Source organism: Catharus ustulatus, chromosome 1, assembly GCF_009819885.2.
Source record: "Catharus ustulatus isolate bCatUst1 chromosome 1, bCatUst1.pri.v2, whole genome shotgun sequence".
In the NCBI taxonomy this organism is placed as follows: Eukaryota; Metazoa; Chordata; class Aves; order Passeriformes; family Turdidae; genus Catharus; species Catharus ustulatus.
In genome coordinates this window covers 154,922,358-154,945,346 of record NC_046221.1, presented here as the reverse complement: position 1 = coordinate 154,945,346, position 22,989 = coordinate 154,922,358, and the positions used below count along the sequence as shown (strand labels likewise).

The 22,989-nt window shown below is 40.6% G+C and overlaps 1 protein-coding gene across 6 annotated transcripts in view; it reads right to left on the bottom strand.

Annotated features, from left to right (window-relative positions):
* Positions 1 to 22,989, bottom strand: part of EFR3A (EFR3 homolog A) — a 75,804-nt gene that overhangs the window by 8,488 nt on the left and 44,327 nt on the right. For all 6 annotated transcript variants that reach the window (XM_033063442.1, XM_033063448.2, XM_033063456.2 and 3 more), the window contains 12 exons: positions 22,879 to 22,957; positions 21,752 to 21,887; positions 20,428 to 20,592; positions 18,677 to 18,791; positions 16,832 to 16,883; positions 12,482 to 12,654; positions 11,957 to 12,032; positions 9,177 to 9,338; positions 7,901 to 8,032; positions 7,350 to 7,417; positions 4,753 to 4,880; positions 166 to 254 (listed from right to left, as the gene is read on the bottom strand). In XM_033063442.1, coding sequence (XP_032919333.1) covers positions 166 to 254; positions 4,753 to 4,880; positions 7,350 to 7,417; positions 7,901 to 8,032; positions 9,177 to 9,338; positions 11,957 to 12,032; positions 12,482 to 12,654; positions 16,832 to 16,883; positions 18,677 to 18,791; positions 20,428 to 20,592; positions 21,752 to 21,887; positions 22,879 to 22,957 — 1,375 coding nt within the window. The remainder of the gene's footprint in view (positions 1 to 165; positions 255 to 4,752; positions 4,881 to 7,349; positions 7,418 to 7,900; positions 8,033 to 9,176; positions 9,339 to 11,956; positions 12,033 to 12,481; positions 12,655 to 16,831; positions 16,884 to 18,676; positions 18,792 to 20,427; positions 20,593 to 21,751; positions 21,888 to 22,878; positions 22,958 to 22,989) is intronic.

Genomic DNA, 22,989 nt, shown 5'->3' with positions numbered 1-22,989 from the left:
GTGTCTTTGACAACTGCAAACACACAACATAAAAAAACCAAACCCCCAAAATATTTAACACTGCTAGAATAATCAGATATTCGATTTCCTGGGAAGACTTCACTTGCATTCCCTCTTCTCCCTCCACTCAGGATGCTGCTTTAAAATAATCTGGGATTTTCATACCTTATCCTCTGTGGCGTTGCCAGACAGAATATCCACCTGAAGAGACACTGCTTCCACAATACTCTTCCTCCTGGAGAGTCTGTCCTCATCTAGCACAAGAAGAAATTATCTCACTTTTTGCATAACACTCTTGAAACATAAGCAAATTTCTACTCATCAGATGCAGATTTATTTCCATATGCCTGTTTAAACCAAGATCATCTATTTTATCATTTGAATTGTGAAAAATGATACATTTAGAGTTACTGCTCTAAATTACTAAATATGAAGAAAAATAACCTTTTTATAGTTCCTCCCTCCTCTCACTACAGATCTTTTCAACATTCCCTTGAAAGTCCAGAATTTTAAAAATTGAGGTCTTATTCAAATGCATAATAAATAACATAGCACATGATCATACATAGCTGTAAAATCCTTTACAAAAGCCTGAACTTTTTTGTTGTTGTTGTTGTGAAATTGAAATACTAAGGTCTTAATTTTAAGGTATTCTCAAACAGAAAAGGGCTTCTTGGAAGATCATTCATTGACAGAAGAAACAAAGATTTCTGAATGGAAATGAACAACAGTCCTTCCTTATTCTTGTTGCTACAAGTACCATATTCAGCAAGTCTAAAAATCTACTGGGTGAAAAAAATTCTCTCCCTTTCTCACTTCCTACAAATATTTCAGCAGGTCCAGGTGGCCTAAAAAGTTGTCAGAATAAGAGCAACTGTGCTGATACTAAAAGAAGCAGCACAATTTAATTAATGCATAAGGGGATTATGATCAAATGATCCATCAGTTGATGGAATCTCCTTGTGTGACTGCAGTCCTGGGACAATGCACCACTAGTGTTTTCTCATTTTTGACATTTAATATATTAAAAAAAGATTTTAATGAACAGTAAATATACATTTTAAGACTTGTCACACGGATCCTCTGACAAACAGACACTTGAGTGGCCTGACTCTTGTGTATCTCATTAAAAAACTCATGAATTGCAATGTCACATTTTAGATTTTAGCCAAGATCAAGCCATTTGATTGATCAAATTATTGCTATTATTATTTGACATTTGTCTATTGCACTAGACAGTTACAAGCAGCTACAGGCCCTTGATACTTAAAAAAGGAGAAGGACTGTAAAACTCCCCCATGACAAGGTAATTTATGCTGGTTCTTCTGCAACCTTTGTTTGAACCATTTCTAGCCAAGCAAACTGCTTTTGCAGTACAAATATTGAGCATGAACAAACAAAATTCATTCCAGCAGAGCTGAACATACTCAGCTTTTAAAAACCAAGAAATAACTTTCAGAAGTTGCATAAATGAAATGTCATTTTAAGATCGAGAGGCAGTGAAAGAATAAGATTAGGGAAAAACACCTGAATTCTACAAATATTTGCCAGGTTCTCAGAGGTCCTGAGCATTTGAAATGGCATTCTGAAGGATTTACTGAATTTTTAATCTCTGATAGCTCACTGGTACATGACCCAATACATTCCAGATCTGAGGAAAGCACCTCAGCTCCCAAGAGAAAACACTTGACAAAACCACATCTCTGCTGCCATCTTGCTGCTCTCTCTATAATTGACACACAAACAAAAAGATACATTTTAGGGACTACTTTGGATAGAATTCATTTTTGTAATGGATGCCTCACTAAATTTGCATATGATATATGTCCATTTATCTCTAATTACAACATATTAAGTGGGTAAAAAAATTGTGAGAATTACCATTTTTTCTCTTATAAGATAGTGCTCATCCACAGACATGAAGGAGCCCAAAGGATTGAGGACAGTGATGGAGCCCCAACAGCCACTTTACTGCTCCAGGCCCTGCCAAGGCTGTCCCAGAAGCAATGGGAGCAGCTCTGTGTGTCACCTCACTGACCCAGGTGGGATCCATCACTTTTGACAAGGGACAATGGCTTTAAACTAGAAGAGGGTAGATTGAGATTAGATACTAGAAGAAATTCTTTCCCATGAGGGTGGTGAGGCACTGGCACAGGCTGGATGGGGCTTGGAACAATCTGGGATAGTAGGAGTCCCTGCCCATTGTCAGGGGGCTTGGAACAAAATGACCTTTAAGGTACCTCTTTTCCTGGGTGAGGGACTCTATTCCTTGTGCAGTCATTATCCTGAATGGCCAGTGACTAAGATGAATCATCATTCTTTGAACAACTGAGACCTTCTTCCAGTTTTCTACAGGTTTTTGTAATGTCACTCAAAGAGGTAATTAGTACCATCACAAAAATGATACCTATGGCTCTACTACCTGCCAGGAAAACAAAACAGGAAGCTACCATTTGGCAGAGTACCAAATCATGAGGAAACACAACAGCAAAGCCCACAGCAGCTAACATTGCTACAGGCATGTCAAGGAGAGAAATAATAAAAAAAAGCATAAGGAAACACTAAGTGCACTAAGTACAACACAATTTCTGGCCTAAAGGTCTTTAGGCCTTCTAAAAGCATTTTTTGACTGCACATCCTATAGGGACACAGCACAGACAGGAGACCAGGCTGACCTACAGCTCATTTTTACCTTTTGATTTGTGTTTGCATTTATGAGGTTTTTTTCCTGATGGAAATAGAGTTGAATTATATATATATATATACATACATATACATATATATATATAAAATTATTAGACAAAAAAAAAATTGAAAGTCTTGTAAATTAAGTTTTCTCCCTCCCTCAGTAAGAAAGAGAAACAGGTATAAAAATTTGCAAATATGAATCTCTTTTGAGTTGTTAAGAAGTATCAAGACATGAAACAAAGACAACATGACAAAATTATGCTTGTAAGTCATGGTTAAGCATTGTATCACTGATATCTGGAAATAGCAGAAATAATTAGGATGAAATATTTACTGGGTGTTTTGGGTTCAACCCTAGGTTTCACAGGAACATACAAAAAATGTATCTTTTTTATTAAGATTAATGATCTCTTTTTAAAAATTACATTCTAGCATTATAATATTAATAGCAGAAATGTAACATCTCATTGCAGTAAAAAAAGAAAAGCTTAGGAATTCCAAAATATTCACTTGGTCCTGATGTAGTTAAATGAAAAGCTTGGGAAGCTCAATATGTTACAGGATTAGAGATTAGTGAACTTAACTAGCTATGGCAACAGTCAAGGAACAAGTTTTGGTTGCTGCTCTTTAAAAAAAAAAACCCATCTGATTCACATATGCCAAGACCTAGGATTAAATTTGGCAATTTCTCATCACCTGCAGAGGCAGTTAATCACACACTTTCAGCTAAACTCAATTAATGTTGATGTCAGAACTTACGTCTGTTCCTGTGTGGGAATGCATTTTTAGCAAAGTATACAAGAAAACCTTAGTGAGGTCATTTGGGTACAAATATATCTCAGTTTCTAGAAGAAGCTTAACATAAACTTCAAACCAGGCTATCTTCCTCACTCCATTCTCATTCACTCAAAGCCTGTAACATTTCCTCACTTGCTGCTCACCTCTTCTGCCAATACTAAAATATAATGTCAACTATTTTTTAAGATGCCAGAGGAAATAAGTACAGGAACATTATCCTTTGTAGAAGAAGACAACCAGGAACAGAAAACAGACACTGGCTGTGCTGGAACATATCACTAATGTGCCTGCTTGCATTTGGAACAAAACCACAGCTGCTGTCTGGAGAACTCGATTCCTCCCACCACAACTCTCTAAAACAGATATTCAAGAGCAGGCAGCAATTCTGTGAATCAGACTGCAAGAGAACACATCTGGCATTCACTGCTTGCATGTACTTTGGCTCTTTCTATGTGTGAGCTACAGAATACAGAAATCACATTTTACTGCTAGGTTCTTTAAAAAGGCCATGCTTTGGGCTGGGTTCCCCCTAGCCTATTACATAGCAACCAGTTATATACAGCCACAAAACACACATGGTTAAGAACAAATTGTTCAACCAATTATTTCAGTGAGTTGTTCAATTGGCTGTTGAAAATATGTTAAAAGCCAAAAGTATACAAATGTCACATACTAGCTAGTCCTTCTCACATTATTCACTCAGCCTGTGCAGCACAAACTCCCACGACCCTTCCTCAGCCATCACTTTATTTCCACTGTTACTTGACACTAAGCTTGCATAGGTATCTGATGGAGGAAAACATCTCATTCTTGCTCAAATTAACACCTGCTCATTGAGAATTTAGCTAAGACAAATAAATCAGCACAAGACCATACGGCAAAAATACAGAGTATTTTTCACCCAATGTTTACAGGAAAAGGATAAAGTAAGCTGACTTGTATATTCCTTCCTCATTTTCTAGATCAAGTTAGCACAGGTATTCTTTTGAAGGAAAGACTTCATTAAAAAGAGTCAAAGTGGGTTCTAGGACTTTGTGCCTCACCTCCATTCTTTAAGGAAAAAAATCTTATAAGGACAAATAATTGAAATTTCTTAGCAATAATACAGTAGCTAATGAGAAAAAAAAACAACACTTTGAGAGGACAGAATTATCTGATTAGGTTTTGTTGTCAAGCAGTCACATTACATTTCATTGGCACATAACACATCAGGAAAACATTCTTAATAACTGGTATTAAGTGGTGCTGCCACTAATCACCACTTACCTGTTACCTGGGGCACATATGGCACTGACAATCTTTCCACATTGTATCCACTGCCTCCCAATGATTCTGCAATCTTGTTTGTCAGGAAAAATAAATCTTTTTCATCCTTCTCTAAGGATGTTGGAAGACTGTCAAAACATATATTTGAAGTTATTGTCTACCAACAGATATTTGGTTAGGTTACCAATAGATATTGGTTAAATAAAATATTTTTCTAATGTCTTTGAGCAACCAAGAAGGGTCAATAGTAATGATTTGATGGAAATAAAGCTTGGTCAATTTTTTAGGAATGAATACACACCTAAAATAATTCAACTGAAAACTTCTGCAGTATTTTAGATTACAGTAATTTCACGAATACAAGCCGCACCAATTTGACCAAAATTTTGGTGGAAACCCGGAAGTGCGGCCAATATTCCGGGGCGGCTAATATATTAACAAAATTCTAAAAGCTGCCAACACGGAAGTGAGAGCCCGCGGCAGCCCCAAGCCAAGCTGGAGCCCGGCCGGCCCCGGCAGAGGTGGGAAAGCCTGGCAGAGGCGGGGCCAGCAGTGTGGGGGGCGGGCGGCAGAGCCTGAGCCAGCAGGGCGGGGCAGGGGGGGCGGCAGAGCCTGGGCCAGCAGGGCGGGGGAGCCCGGGAGAACTGGGGCTAGCAGTGCAGGGGAGCATGGCAGAAGCAGGAAGGCCGGCGGGTGGGGCTGCCTGGCAGCGGGGGAAGCCCAGCAGAATCGGGGCCAGCAGCGTGGGGGAGCCCGGCGGTGCGGGGGCCTGCAGTGCTGGCCAGGGCGAGGAAACGCGGCGGCGGTGCAGACGGGAGGGGGCGGCCAGCGAGCCTGGCAGCGGGGGCAGCGGCTGGCCCGCCGGCAGGGCTAGGGAATGCAGCAGCGGGGTGAGCAAGGCGCGGGCGAAAGCGGCGCGAGCGAACGCGGCGCGGGGCGAGCGAGGCGCGGCGCGGGGCGAGCGAGGCGCGGCGCGAGCGATAGCGGCGCGAGCGAAAGCGGCGCGGGGCGAACGCGGCGCGGGGCGAACGCGGCGCAGGGCGAGCGAGGCGCGGCGCGAGCGAGGCGCGGCGCGAGCGAACGCGGCGCGAGCGAACACGGCGCGAGCGAACGCGGCGCGGGGCGAGCGAGGCGCGGCGCGGGGCGAACGCGGCGCGGGGCGGCCAGCGAGCCCGGCGGCGGCGGCGGCAGCCCGCCGGCAGGGCGAGCGAACACGGCAGCGGGGCGGTGCTGACGGGAGAGGGGGGCCAGCGAGCCCGGCGGCGGCGGCAGCACCACCCGGCCAGCCCCACCGAGCCGTGGCGCTGAGCTGGGCCACCCGGCCCCGTCGGCAACCATGAGCGGGCCGAGCCTTCCTGGCCCCGCCCCGAGCCAGTAAAGCCCGCTATGCTGCGATCCTGTTACTAATTGGCCAATTTGTGAAAGCTGCGCACGGATTCTCGCGACGAACGAAAGTGCGGCTAATATTCGGGGTGCGGCTTATCTATTGACAAAGACAGCAACATTGTCGAGGCACCGGGGGTGCGGCTTATAATCCGTGCGGCTTGTATTCGTGAAACTACTGTACTTTAACACTTCTTGTATATCTGAAATATGTTCTTCACCTATTCTGCTGCATCTTAAGAGAATATGATCACTGCTAAATAAAAAAAAACCAACTTGTACAGCAACAGTAATACTAATACTAATTAATTAATTGCAATATTTGCCATTGCAATCAATTTGCAAGGGCAGTGTGCCCTTTTTGGCAGAAAAGATTGAGGGTATCCTGGGCTGCATCAGGAGGAGCACATCAGGAGGTTGAGGGAGGAGATCCTTGCCCTTGATTCAGCTCTGGTAAGGCCATGCCTGGAGTGCTGAGTCAGAAGCTGGGCTAGCCAGGACACGCAGGGAGCCCACCAAGGGTCACTAAGGTGGATTATGGGGCTGGAGCATCTCTCCAATGAAGACTGAGAGGGCTGGGCCAGCTCAGCATGGAGAGGTGAAGGTGGATCTCATCAGTGTGTACAGCTCCCTTAAGGGAGGGAGGGTGGAATGGCCTCAGAACCAGGCAGCTCTCAGTGATGCTCTGGGACAGAACCAGAGCCAATGGGCACAAATTGACACACTGAAGATTCTGTCTGAACATCAGGAAACACCTTTTCATGTGAAGGGATAAATGACCAAGCACTGGTGCAGGTTACTCAGAGGTTGTGGAGTCTCCATCTCTGGAGATACTCCAAAGCATCTGGATGTGGTCCTGTGGTACAGTCTGCTCTAGGTGACTCTGCTTAAGCAGGGGCCTTGAACCAGATCACCTGAGATCCCTTCCAGCCTCACCCACTCTGTGATTTAGTGAAAATTCATTTTGCTGTATTAGCACACTGAGCATCCTATTGTGCATAAATGCCTCTGACTACAATAAAAAAGTCTGAAACCCACATTTTTTTTCCCTGCAAGTGTAGATGCTTTTAATACTTGGGTTTCTTTTGCCGGTCCAGAACACCATAAAACCTCTGGGTTGTTTTCACACATGGAACATTTTTCAATGATGTATAATTTTTAATAGCAAAATAGAGACTTCACTGTCCACTAATTTCCATTTTGTATCTACTTACTCGCATTTGTCTTTGAAAATTGTTTCTGGTAGAAAATAAGCTGCTTCCACACTTCTGATTTCAATGACCTGAAAAAAAAACCCAAGTCAAATAGTACAAATGGAGTAGTTCCATAGTTGTTTTCTTCAATACCTACCCTTCACTAACATCCACCTGAACACAAATGAGACATTTGAGATTTCTTTTAACCAGGGAAAAATACTGTGGCTTTCACCCTTTAGTCTAAAAATCTGGTTCTCATGGTCTTGTGCATGTCAATACTGTTTACCAAAGACAGTGGGGCTGTAAAGTCTTATACCAGATGGAGATTTGGCCCTTTATATATGGTACTATAAGCAAAATAAAAATGCTATACCTTGACAGATTATTTTGTTTATACTTTTAAGAGTCAGCAAGTAATGCCATGAGAGACTGAAGATCAAGAACAATGTCAGTGGAGATAAATACGGGAGATTAACACCACAAGCAAGTGCATGACACAAGTTATTTACTGATTTTACAGTAAAATGTGTATTGCTCCAAATGACTTGAATTATTTAACCATGTGTTACCTTGGTGACATGCTGACAAAAGGCAGGAACTGCAATCATCTGACTCAGGAAGTTCAGATATGCTGCAACCAGTGCCATGATACCACAGCGATTAAACATTGGCAGATGATCCTCATTGATGATGGCCATGTCCTGGGAAAAAAGGGGTAGCATTATGTTTTCCAAAGTTAGCAGGCTGTACTGAATATATGGAAGTAAAAATTATCATTGGTAACTCTACCTGACATATGATGCTAATCTGCTATTACTTAAACTTTGATATCTCTTATCTTAAAATTCTAGTCTTTTAGTTCACTCCTGAAGTAGGAATACATTGATCTGAAGTTAGAGAGCTTAAACGATTCAACCATTATGAAGACAAATAAATTTACTCAACTCAAAATTCTGTTTCTGAGACAGGAAGTACAGATCAATGACTGGTAGTCTCTTGTCCTAACCACCTGTTGATCATAACATTTTCTCAGCAATATTAGAAACAGAAGTTTGATAATAAAGATCACCAGTGTGAATTACAGATACAGCACAATAGAGGGAATTATTTAATGAATATTAGTACTTCTATGTTTATTCAGATTGCATTATTTTTGCTCTAGTAAAACTTCTAATATCATTACCATCAAGTAAGGATTTGGTTAATATTTTAAAATTAAGGATGCACACTGCATTTCAGATGTTTTATAATGCAGCTGCACATTTGGGAATAAGGCAAATGACAGAGTGAACTGGGAATACAGGGCCTGATTTCATCAAATTTCCAGGGTACATGTTAGCAGTACTTTATATTTGATTTCAACACAGATAAACTAAGTTATCTAGTTTCCCTGAGGACTGTATGCAAATATGAGTTAATATTTGAACTTATTAAGGAAATGTTAAGGAATAAAGCCTAAGACACTGACAGAATTTTGCCCTAAGATAAGATTAAATAGCCTGGTTTATAACTTTTCCCAACCAATCAATTATACAGAAGTTTTCCTCCTGGGTGCAGACAGTCCATACATTTTATACAGAACACAAGACCACAGGTTGAGAGAACACCCTGTCATTCTGCTAATGAGTATCAGTGATTCTAAGAAATACTTCAACAAATTTCCACATCTGCTGTTTCTCCTGAACAGCACATGCTGTGAAAGTTTGTTACAAAACTGATTAGATGAAAGGGGTACATAAAAAGTGCACTTCCTTAGTGATCAATCAAGTTCAGACCAAATGACAAGATTTCATCTTCAATCACACACAGAAATTGTCAGTCAATGAACACAACACAGACTCATACCTGCAAGGCAATAGCTACTCGAATGAGGTCAATAACCACTTCTTCATTGGCCAGTTCAATTGTGGTAAGAGCTAGAGATGTAAACAGGAGCTCAAAGTTCTTTTGGACATTGTCTTCTTCTTTGCAGCCTAAATAGATGTGTCTGTACAACTGCTGACCATGCTATAAAAGACATAAAAGGGAAAATAGGTATTAAATAATAGAATAATTTAGGTTAGAAAGAGTATTTTAAGGTCTTCTAGTCCAACTCTCTACTCCAAACAGGGCCAATTTTGAGGTTAGACTGAGACAGAGAATTAAAAAAATAAAAAGGATAAAATACATGTGTATACACATACATACATAAACAAGTACATGATTAAATCAAGTACACATCAAGTTTCTAGTAACAGATTATAAACACTGTACTGTTCTATTTTATGCACAAATGTACAGATAGAGAAGATGATACAGAGAATTGCATGATTACTGCACAGTATCAGATGTTGGAATTCATTTCCTGTTGAAGTATTAAAAAAAAATATTTGCCCATTCATGAAAAGGAGAAAACAGAAAGTAATCTTGAAATATTCTCAAGAACATTTCAGTAACTGATGAGCGCCAAGTGTTATCCTTTGAAGATACCAAATTTGTTCATTAGGCAACTCTCCTCAAACAGCAAACCAAGAAAAAATTATTTTAAGGTGTTTCAGAAGGTGAGTAGGGCTCATTTACTGATGTGTGTAGGGAGGCTGCAGCTCTAGTGAAGAACACAGGTCACTTACTGAAAGACTCTCCACTTTAAAAGTGACTTTCTCCTCATCACACTGTGCCTAATCAAATCTCTGTAAAGAAGCTATTACCTCAACACAAAAGAAAAATGCAAACACAAGAAACACAGGATAAGCAGCAGGTGTTGTATGGAACACAGAGCTCAGTGCTACCCCAGTACTCTTAATCTGTGTAGGGAGTACAAATCTGTATCAGCTGACAGAATTAATTTTCATGATCTAAAGACTAACTCTACACTTATTAATTCAGCTCTAGAAGGAGGAAGAAAAGTGATTTTCAACCTCTCTTTTTCAAACAGGAGATATTTATTTAAGAAATAATAATGACATTGTTGGTCATTTCATTACTTCTAAAATCAATGACTTTGTACTTAGAAAAGAGGGAAACAGATCTATTAGCAAAGCACAGAAGCTACTACAAAATAAAGTTTAGCTGTTTAAAGACCCAGTATATTTGGAAAACAAAAGTAATGAATTTTTTTATCCCACTGATAAGGAATTGTGATTGATAAACTGATAAATTGGAAAATAATTGATTATTTGGATTTTCTCAATATGTATCTTTCTAGAAGACTGGAAAATGTAAGAAGTTAAATATTTCCCTTCAAATAAAGGATAGATACAAACTGAGCAAGTGGTCTGAGATGAAGACTTTTGTGCCTATATTTGGCACAAACATTGGCTCCATTCCACCTGGGTATGATAGACAATTGCCTCAGGATCCCCATGGAACATCAAACAAGCCTAAATGGTCATCCAGATATAAATGAACTTCTGGAGATGCCTCATCCCTCTCCTTTGATTATGCAGAGCATATGGGAAGAGCAGGCTGCTAACATGCACATCATACCAGGTGAGTAACATCACACTTATGATATGCACCTGAAACAGTATCACACAGATTGTCATTGACTGACTCCATTTTCCAGGGAAATATATTTCAAATATATTTTTAGAAGCCTCTATGATCTTTTCTTGACCTTTGAAGAATCTCTCTTCCTTTTCTGCCCCTTTTTTTTCAGCTCAATATTAACAATTCAAATATTTAATTTGACAGCTACAACTTTTATCTAGCTAAATGCATCTTATCCAAACTGCTTTAAAGCATAGATATTAAATTAATGAACTAAAATTTAATTCACTTTTTAAAGACACATTACTAATAATTGCTAATGTTGGAGTATTTTTTATATTTGTATTATTCCAGTTGTACATGCACTGGAAAGAATATTCACTGGGCTAATCTTGCAAGAACATTTATCTTGCAATGTTACTCAAATGATGTACAATTCTAGATTGCATATTATTACATATGCAATATTCTGGCCTACTTCAGTCTTTTCTGGTTTTTGTTTACATACCTACACAGATAAACCAAGTCAGGAATGACAGAGCACAGTAACAGCTTTATGAATTTTTCCCTCATCCAAGGTGTCTTCTATAAGCAATTTCACGCCATGTAAGTATCATCTACAAAATCCCAGTTTTTCTTTAGAACCAAATATACTGAGGTCACCTGGTACAAAGTCCTGTGAAAACAATCTTTTAAAAGATGTTTTGTGTAAATTTAACTTTCTGTGACATCTTTACCTAAAACATAAGTTCCTGTACCATAGCTATAGTAAGATTTCTAAATAGAAAATTTTCTAAAAATATAAAAATATGGCAAAAATAAAAGCCATACAAGTGAAAATCTCCTGCTGAGCAAAAAGTAACTGCTGTGCAAGGATCTGAATCTTTTCAGAATCATGGTTTTGACATATGCTGTTCCAATTTCATGCATATAAAGGTTTTAACTGAAGAACATAAATTAAAATTTTACTGCATGGAATTATTTTTCAAATATCTAGAGCAGCCCAACATTGAAATCACTGTAACTTGATTACAATAATTTGAAACTGATCTTTGTGACTTGCTGCAAAACCACAGTTGTGGTTTTGTGGAAGAAAAGCAAAACCACTGGTTCAGTTACTTATTTCTAGATAGAATAGTGATATTTCATTCTATTACCTTTTTCATGAAGCTCACGTCTTGCCTTGAAATCTTGTCTCGTTTTATCTTTAGATCAGAAACATCTGGTATTATTCTACAAATGAAAGAAATGTGTTGTTTTAGCAAAAAAAAAAAAGTTGGAACTGAACAGAATGTGGAATACAGGAATTATTCAAACAGATCCTGACCCAATTCCCATTTTAATTATATCCACGCTTAACAAGGACATTCAAGTTTCAGTTGAAGAGGGAGAACCAGAAAGGGAATTATGACAATCATGTATTTTTTAATCTACATTAAAAAAAAAATGAAATTCTGTCCTCTACACAGTGAAACTATGATAGTTGTAATGGTTATTTAAGGTACTGTGCTCTGAGGCTTACCTGTACAACACTTGCCATGAATAAATGACACTGAGCACTGTGCATTTACCAAAACAGTACATCAATAATTCATATTAGCAAAAACATTTAAAAATCAACAGTACTTTTCATTCAGGTAATGAACTGGAATTTCAAGTAGGCAATAAATAACAAGCACTACCTTATCCCTCTCAGCTTGGCTCTGTTGTCGTGCCGATCAATGAGGTTGTGCAGGATTTCCAGGACCAGCTGCCTCAGCTCAGAGTCCTCCATGAGTGAAGGAGACAGCAATGGGTCCAGAAAGGGGGGAGGAAGTGCATTACTAATTGTTGTGGCTTTGTATCCTGAAGTCACCTGTTCATTGTTGGAAATAAAATTAATGTGCCATTACTACATCATAAGAATTAATTGCAGCTGTCATTCACTTTTTAGTGGGTTTGCTTTGGCATCTGCAAAGTAGATTCAAATTGAAGTATTGTATAAATTTTGAAAATTCCTGACCTTGGTATGAATTTGGAAGGACTTTAGCACACATTTTCATACTAAGTCCTTCATGTTAAAAGGAGTTTTAGGATCCTTTCTTTACAAACATACCCTGAATAAAAAAATGAGAGGTACCATTTGTATGATTTATGATTTTTTTTTTTAATATGGCCTATGAAAAGTTGCAGGGCACAAGTTGAAGATGATAGTAATTCCAGTTGATAATTACAATAGAGACTTCCATTTCAGGTTATGAGTTGTTCAGACATGGTAGGGTAAACTCATGTGAAATAAAATATGAGAAATCAGGGCCTACATTTACACCTTAAAGATTTACAGATACTACTTTATTGCAAAACATGAAGTAAGCAAGTATCAATTTCTTAGAAATCTGGTACCATACTGTTATTTTAAAAATTAATACTACTACTGACTTGTCTCATTCAATTACTTTTAATTACAGCAAACTCTGCAGGTACACAAAGAAAAATAAAGTTCTACTTAACTACTAATTCAAATTTTAATTAGCTGAACATCTACAGAAGTCAGAAATACTTAAAATTTACCATCCCTTAAAAAGGTTACTGTAACATTACAATCTCAAAATATATTAAAAGTTTATATAACCTGTTGAGGATGAGGAGAACAAAATTATTCCAAATTTAATTGTAACAAACGCAATAGTATTTTCATCTAAGACTTACATAATAACTGTATCTTCTTTATATATATTCCATACCCTTACAGTTTTGCATGTGAACTGTGTCATACTGGTTTTGGGTGGGATATACAGTAATTTCACAACCATAAGGCGCACCGGACTATAAGGCGCACCCGCCGGGAGTTGGCAAAATTCGCAACTTTGTAGATCAGATAAGGCGCACCGGACTATAGGGCGCACTTTTTTTTTGCAGCGAGGCTCCGCCCCCAGCTCCCTCCGCGCGGTTGCTGGCCGAGGCCCCGCCTCAACCCGGCAGTCATTGGCCCCCGGGCCCGCCTGTACCTGGCAGGGGCGATGCCGCGGGGCCCCAGGCCCGCCTGCATCCGGCGGGGCCGGGGCATGGCCGCCACCCCTCCGTGCTGCCTCTCCAGGGCCGGGCTATGGCCGCTGCCCCTCCGTGCTGCCTCTCCGGGGCCGGGCTATGGCCGCCGCCCCTCCGTGCTGCCTGCACGGGGTCGGGGGGTGCCTGTGGAGGGGCGGCTCCGCCTCCACGGGGCCAGGGGGTGCCTCTGGACGCGCGGCTTCGCCTGCACGGGGCCCGGGCGTGCCTCTGGAGGGGCCGTCCCGCTTGCACGGGGCTGGAGGGTGCCTCTGGAGGGGCGGCTCCGCCTGCACGGGGCCGGGGTGTGCCTGTGTAGGGGCGGCTCCGCCTGCACGGGGCCGGGGCGTGCCTCTGGAGGGGCGGCTCCGCCTGCACGGGGCTGGAGGGTGCCTGTGGAGGGGCGGCTCTGCCTCCACGAGGCCCGGGCGTGCCTCTGTAGGGGCCGTGCCGCCTCCACGGGGCCAGGGGGTGCCTGTGGAGGGGCGGCTCCACCTCCACGGGGCCGGGGGCTGCTTGTGGAGGGGCCGTCCCGCTTGCACGGGGCCGGTGGGTGCCTCTGGAGGGGCGGCTCCGCCTCCACAGGGCTGGAGGGTGCCTGTGGAGGGGCGGCTCCGCCTCCACGGGGCCGGTGGGTGCCTGTGGAGGGACGGCTCCACCTGCACGGGGCTGGGGCGTGCCTGTGGAGGGGCGGCTCCGCCTCCACGGGGCTGGAGGGTGCCTGTGGAGGGGCGGCTCCGCCTCCACGGGGCCGGTGGGTGCCTCTGGAGGGGCGGCTCCACCTCCACGGGGCCGGGGGGTGCCTGTGGAGGGGCGGCTCTGCCTCCACGAGGCCGGTGGGTGCTTCTAGAGGGGCCATCCCGCCTCCACGGGGCCGGGGTGTGCCTCTGGAGGGACGGCTCCGCCTGCACGGGGCTGGGGCGTGCCTGTGTAGGGGCGGCTCCGCCTCCACAGGGCCGGGGCGTGCCCGCCCCTGCTCCGCCCCACCTCCACCTGGCAGCCATGGCCCTGCCGGCTCCCCCCGTGGCTCGCAGCTCGCACTTCCGGGTAGGCAATTTTTTTGAACTTTGTAGATCAGATAAGGCGCACCTGACTATAAGGCGCACTTCCGGGTTCCAGGGAAAATTTTAGTCAAAAGGGTGCGCCTTATAGTCGTGAAATTACTGTAATTTCCTTGATAGTAGCGCATGTGCTGCTGTGTGCTGACCAAAGCAGAGCTGGTAACAAGGAGATGATTTGGCTACTGCTGAGCAGGGCTGACACACCTCCAGAAGGATATCCCACACTGAAATGTGTCATGTTCAGCAGCAGAACTGGAGGCAGCTTGTGAGGGCTGCCACTGCTCAGGGACTGACTGGCTATTACTTGGCTTGTGGTAAGCAACTGGGTTTTTTTAGGTGGGGGTTTTAGACTTCTTTTTCTCATTTCTTGGTTTTGTGTTTCTTGGTTTCCTTTGTTTACTTACTAAACTGTCTTCATGTCAACCCACTTTTCTCACTGGCACTGTCCTGGGTCTCTCCCCATCCCCCTGGGGCACAGTGAGTGAGTGACTGAGTGGTCCCTGGTGCCTCTGGGTTAAACCACGACAGTGAGCGAGCACAATGCCCACAGCTTAACTGAGGGGTTCACAGGGACGTGGCTCACAGGAGCAGGGGACAGGAAGGTATCTGATCAATCATTCTGAAAATGGAAAATGACTGATATTACAAGCAGCAAGGCAGTAAATCTAAGTGCACACTTTTAATGAAGTGCCAGATTTCAACTGCCTATACAGCATTAACTTGTCTGCCTGTGTATGCATGACAACAGACTAATTATGTTATGAAATATTATTCTTTTATGATGTACAATGCTGGATTTTTCCACAATATTTATCAATGACTAATTTATTAAGCATCAGAACAATAACTTTCACGCCTTTGTGCCATTATGGGATTTTACTTCCATATTCTAAAAGACTTGCAAACCAAAATTCAGTGTCCAAAATGTTAAATCCCTTGTGTGTGTACACTCTGACTCCCTTCAAGCATACTCACAGGCTATGTAGCACCCAAAATCATTAGTACAATGCTCACCTGTTTTAATGGAATTCTGATATTGGTGAGATGAATATTGTCAGCAACAGTTTAGACATACCTGAGTCTATGTTTAATAAAGACAATGTGCAAAATGACCACTTGAGGTTCTTCTTAACAAGTTTTCTATCCTTAAACTGCAATTCTGAATGCCCAGCTCTTTTACAAACCAGAGTCTAAGATTTCAGATTTGGATAAGCTAAGAATGGTTTAACCTATTTGCCTAACACCATACATGAGTTTCATGTCAAAGCACGGACAGAAACTCATTTTCCAGGAGGACATTCTTCAGCTTTAGTTTGTGAAATCATTTCTCCATTTGAGTCACTAAACAGTTTTCAGCTTCTGCAACAAAACAGGCCAGGATTCTACTGACAAGAGCCTCCTTTACTACCCAGTTTCTTATTTTTACCATCTGGGTCTATATCCAGAAATACTCTTTGAAGATTTACAGTTGAAAAATGTATTTGTGATAAAAAGTTCAATCACACCTCACAAGAAACTTGGGAAACATTAGGAAAGAAAGAACAAGAGTGTCTGACGTATCCATTCCTATGGTTAGAAAAATATTTGCCATTTTATTAATTACCACTTTTCCAGGCTGAGAGATAAAAGTAATTTCACTTTGATGTTGCCAGTATTGCTGGCAGAACTCAACCTACTCTAGGATGTTCTTTTGGATCTGCAGATCCAATTTTAACTGACATTCACTGAAGTCCTCTAAGAGGTGGAGGCATCTTCCTTGTGCTGTTTGTAATGTAAATTGGAAAAATGCTTTCACAATATTACACAATAGAATTACAGGTCCATGTAATATGAATGTAGGGTTATTTTCATAACCCAGTGTTTTTATACTGCACTTTTATATGCAAATATATACATTAAGTAAAACACTGTGTTTGTAACATAGTATACTGATCACAGAAGGCTTACCATAAGTAAAGATCTCAGTAACATGATTTGAATCCTCCTGGTTCCCAATTCTCTACAATTAGAAAATAAAAATTGCAAATTAGGTTTTCTTGCATACTCTAGACATTATTCTCATTTTTGACAAGTGAATACAACAGTGTTAGAAGGGATGCTGGATGATAACAGATAAAGGAAAACATCTCCAACTGAGTTGCAATAACTAAAAGTTTTTGAAAGACAAATTTGAAAGACAAATTTACAGGAAGGGTTAAAAATTGGAGCACATGCAGTTGAAGAAAAATATTAAATTATATATGTGGAGCAGATACAAATCTTTGTTTGACTCAGAAATGTCTAAAATCGACCATTATGGGCTTGATGTTATTCTCACAAGCATCAGCACTGAAAATTTCTTCTGGAATAAAATGCAATTGAGCCTTTAAGAAATGCAGACACTTCTTTAAGTCAGACCCCAAAACTTAGAGACTGGAAAAAAAAGTTATTGGCACAATCATTAAGAAAAATTGAAAGACTCCTCCGCTTTTATATCACAGGAAGATACATGAAAAACTACATGGCCCGTTCTTCACCTGTTTTCATTTCCCTCCTGCAGGTACTAAAAGTAGCCAAATAGCTAAAGGTATACAATCACTATTCTGGCAAGATCTTAGGAGATAAAAGTGCACTTGGAATAAATTGCTCCATTCAAAGAGATTCTTTCAGGAAAGTAAAAAAGGTACAAGCCATTTTTTCCACTAAAGTTGGCCTGTCCATTACAATGGAAACGTCTACCTTAATGGGCTGCAATCCTGGCTGTTTGTATCACTCAAATGTCTTGGGTAGCTGAAACCAAAACTCTAAGTAATGCAAGACTTTATTAGCAATCAGAAAGCCTTCTTTGCTCAGAGTGACATATGCACATCATACTAACACACTGCCCAGGCACATGTTTACACAGAATCTCATAAATGGAAAACTATACAGTTAAGAAACAAGCACCCACCACTCCCAAGAGTTAATCCAAGCAGAGAATTCCATATGCATTTTTTCTTGAAATACCTTCATAATGAGTGACAACTGCCTGGCACAGATTTTTATCTTCCATGGAATAGCATCCCATGCTGCAGGGACACTGTAGGAAAAGCTATCAAGAAGCTGGAGAATGACAATGACTTAATCTAGTAGGGGATCACTTATGTGGTGCAAAGTGTCTGTGCACATCTGGAAAGAACAGCTGCAGCCTTTTCAGTGACTTCCTCATACTGAGGAAATGAAGTATTTCAAACAAAATTATTCCTGTTACAAGGAAAAATATTCAGTGTAGGGCAGTTTTTAAATTGTGGGTTTATTAGGCCTGCTCGCTTATAACTTTTTCCTATTTCTAAATACACGGGGAAAATCCAAAATTCTCTGGAATTTCTGCAGTTATTTCTTAATCTGAAATCAACTTGCACAGAATTAAAAAAAAAAAAAAGTTTAAAAATAGTTTGTAAATCATGCAGCTATTTCAAAAAAATGTATTTATAATTTAATTTCTCTCATTCTCAAAACTTACATATAAAAAGTTACAGAATTAACAACCATAAAGTACATAATTTCAGAAAAAAAGTACAGATGCAAAGACAAAGAGTGTTTTAGTTAAAAATAAACTGCCTTCCAATCAGGTAATTTTTATCAGTAACATGTCTGTAGGTTGATTTCATAGTGCTGACATTAAGCTTGTCTTGGTTCTGCACAATATTTCATATAGCCCCTAAGGAGTGAGAATTTGCATTTCACTTTTCTTAATGTTTTTCCTTCTTAATTTATCAGGATCCTAAATTCTAGATTTTTAGTTTGAAATTTAAAAATGTAGGATATACAAACCCAAGGTTACTGTGATCCACTGATTGTGAAGTTGTCCCCAAAACAGGTACTTTGCTCATAATGAACATCATAATCTCTGATCTCTGGTAATCTGGGAGATTGCTTCCAAAAAATCCTAAACAAAAACAGAACAGAATCACAGGAGAGAAAGAGATGTAGGGCCTTCTCTTCATAAGAAAAGCTTTTAAAATACAAGGAATATATTAACAGGTCAAAATAGATGAAGAATAAACACATGAAGTTTTAGGGCATAATCTCATAGTTATTTTTGCTGAATGATTTTAGTGAGTATTTTTCATGATACTCACTTTCATCTTTGAATACTAAAACCTTCTAATTTTATCCTCCTCCAAAACATATAATTTAAAAATTAAAAATCTGGAGTCTATTAACTAGTACCTAGTGAGGAATTGGAAGCATTTCTCATAGCACACAGTATTGTCACTTTTAAGCCTCCAGTAAATATTGCAAGTGAGGGGACAGAAATCCCAGAGACATACAAGCATTTTATGACTGTTGCTGTTCCTGGGCAGTGATGAGGTGAGCAGCTTCCATGCCAGCTCCATGAGAAGAGGAGCACTCCAGCATGGGGTACATGGAGGGTTCCTGGACCAGGGGAACCTCACAGCAGCAGAAAGAGCCACAATGGCTGAGGGAACCTGGGCAGGGCCAGGAGAAATGTCAGGTGCACACACACCTCCCCTGCCTTAGAAGTATCCCTTAGGGACTGCTAGCACCAGTTGGCAGGAAAGGCACTGCAGCTCTGCCAGCTCAACCAGGGAGAAATGGTTTCCACTTTCAAAAGATCCTGTCCTCTCCCATCACTGCACCCACCACAACTGAAGCAGCTGCCCAGACACAGCTCCAATGAGAATAGCTGCCATGCCATGATCCTTATGTGTCCTTTCCAACTCCAGATATTCTATTTTATTACTGTGCAATAGTATAAAATTGACTTCAATAGAAAGAAGCTTCACTTTAAAACCTTGGTTTGTGGGGATTCTGGGATTTTATTTTTTTTTGGAGTGGAGGTTTAACATTTTAACTTGGGATCTTTACTGAAATGGTGAGAAATAATCTACCACATACTTGTTACAGCTCTAGAAAGATTCAAGGCAAGCGAAGGTACAGATCAGTGAGCAACATTTAAGTTACATCCCGCTTGTTCTTTAAGAAAAAGAATACTTATCATAAATGCACCCCAATATATAACATCACTATCATACAGGGAAAATCTGAGAAAGGGAGAGACACTGTTAAGAAAATAATTTCCAGTGCTGCACATCAAAGTACTTCAGTTTAGTCATGGTAGCACAACTGGCCATTAGGTGTCATTGTTGCTACTATGTTTAACATTCATTTCTATAAATTTTAAAGTAGTACCTACTAAAATATATATTACTATATCTGACTGTTTGCAGTGATTTTCATAAAAGGACTAACAGTAGTTCTGTACCAAAGGTAGAGATTTCTACATTTCAAGGGCCACATAATAATATGATTAAAATTAAGTACACCAGCATTTTTCATTTTCATAAGCTTCTTGGCTATGTGCTCAGTTAATATTTAAAAGAAAAACCTTTCAGAAATCAAACACATAAAGCAAGCCTGAGAACAAGAGGCAAACACAATCAGAGAAACCACACTTGGTACTATTCCTTCATGATTCAAGCTGGTCCAATATCATCTCACTGGAGGAGAGGGAAAAGGGGAGGAATTTTAAGTGAGCCTGTGTCAATTGCATTACTCACCAATTGTTTGAATAATTGCATTCTGGACAATCCTCTCATCATTCTCCTTGGAGCTTGTGCTTAAAGTGACACTTTCTGCTGAACTGTGCTTGTCACTCAGCTCAAAGTCAACGCTGATGCGCAGGTGCTTCAACAAGGTATTAAAAACCTCCAGAACTGTTGGGCCTGGAAATGACAAATAACAGTCATTGCACCTGTCAAGGGGGAAATGTCTCAAGAAAATTAAAACTGGGCTTTTCAATGCATTTTCACAAGTAATGAGAATAGGATGATGAAGAGAACCAAGTGAAACAGTGTTTGAGGCATCATGACTAGAAATAAACTTTTGAGGTGTCCCTACACCTTGATATTTTAGAAATCAACTTGGAATCAGAAAACAGAATCAGGTATGTTTGCATAATCCATTACGATCCACTAGGGGTCTGGCCAGGATGGAGGTAATCTGATTTTCCTTGTGCATGCATCAAACTGTCTTTATCTTGATCCATGAAACTTCTCACCTTCTTTGTCTCTGTCCTGGGGGAAAGGCAAACAGCCCAGAGTCAACTCACCATGCAAGTTTCAGATACAAAATAGGAATGGTTGCTGAAATTAAGCATTGGTAATGAACTAAACTGAAGGTACTTGACCCTGAACTTCAGTTATTTCAAAACCTGCTACTAAAATCCAGTTCTATACATTGGATCAAATAATGAGCTATTTTCACCCATGGTAAAAGATTTACCAAGTCTATGCATGCAAGTGGATCTCATATAAAGAGGAAGGACAGGTTCAGGCTCAAGCTAATGAAGCAAAACATTAATATTTCAGCAGGACACCAAAGAACATCAGGAATAGAGCACTAGATTGTATATCTCTTCATAACTACTCTTATTTCAAGGAAGAATCCGAATTTTAAACTCCATATTTCACCTTATTTCAGGTGCTTCACAGTCAATAAGGTAAAATTTCCCAAAGATCATTCTACTCCTGCAATAGTCAGGTCACAGCTGTATCACAAAGCGACAATGCTCTTGACATTTTGTAATAACACACAGTTCTCTCCAACTTTATGATTTCTTTCCAAAGAGAAATATCTGCCTTTCACAATTTTTCACACAAATTATTTCAATGCAAAGGATTATATAAGAGTCAAACAACCAAGTACATATGCTTGAAGTAATAGTAAACCAAGTAAGATTTCAAGCATTTTATCAGTACAAAGGAAAAAAAATACACAAAACCTTCTCAAAATGTTTCCAATCAGTCTGAAACCAAAGTGAAAATGAGCACTGCCCTGCAAATTTATCCTTTCACCTGATGCCTACAATTTAATACAACTTACCTATTGATCCTTTAGCTGCTATTGCAACTGCCTCCAGAAGAACCTGAATAATGCCAGCACGAACTCGTGGTGAATCCTTTTTGCGGACATCAAGATGTCCAAGGATTTCTTGTATTACATGATGGGAATATTGTGCCTATTAAAAAAAAAGACAGAAAATCTTCATCTGTGACTTTAACAAGAATAAGCTCATATAGCACTCAGCTATGGTCATGACCAGGTTCCCATTATGTAACATTTTAATTCAGAAATTTATCAAAATTACAATCAATTCATGACTAAAAATGGATTTAAAAAAACTACCATGAGACATGAAGCCATACAGGTTCATTCAGTCAGCCCAGTGTACAAAAGCTTAGAGTCTTAAAATATCCAGGAACATTTACAAGCACAGAGGAAGCATGAAGTGGTCCTTCACTCAGCTAACTGCAGTTCAAATAATTCAGCACCATTGATATAAATGCTGAGAAAACCACCTTTCTCCCATAAATCTGGAATTTTATGCTCATCTTCTGGGCATCTGTGTTTGATGCAATCAAAGAATAATACAACAGACAGTCATAGAGTCATAGAATGGCTTGAGTTATGAGAGACCTTTAAGACCATCTCATTCCAAGCCCCCTGCCATGGGCAGAGACACCTTCCACTAGACCAGGCTGCTCAAAGCCCTGAACTTGGCCTTGAACACTTGCAGGGATGGGGCATCCACAGCTTTCCTGTACAACCTGTGCCTCACTACTCTTCTGGTAAAGAATTTCTTCCTAATATCCTAATCTCTACCTTCCCTCCTTCAGCTTAAGGCCACGACACAGGCTGTCCACTATGAAAAATCCTCAGCACAACAGTTACATGTGAAGCTGGCTTCATAGGTTGGAAAAGCAGCACAGCTGTATCAGCACAGAGAAATAACCAGCCTGAGAGATTTCTTTGTCAAGCACAATGTCACACCAGCATGGTGACCCCGCTCCTTGTTCTGGAGAAAGACCATCCCACTACCTTCCCTTGGGTGTTTTGGATTCTTTGACTTCATCTACTGTTCACCACTAGTATGGCGAGATGAGCATTGAAACCTCTCTCATGTGCTTGAAACATGTATGCAAAGGAAAAAATCCAGGAGAAAATCCTACCTGTATAGAATACATGATAATTTTAAAGCAGGAAACAGCAAATTCATTAGGATCCCATAGTCTATGATGATCTAAATGCCTGTAAGCAAAAATTAAAACATAATGAAATAA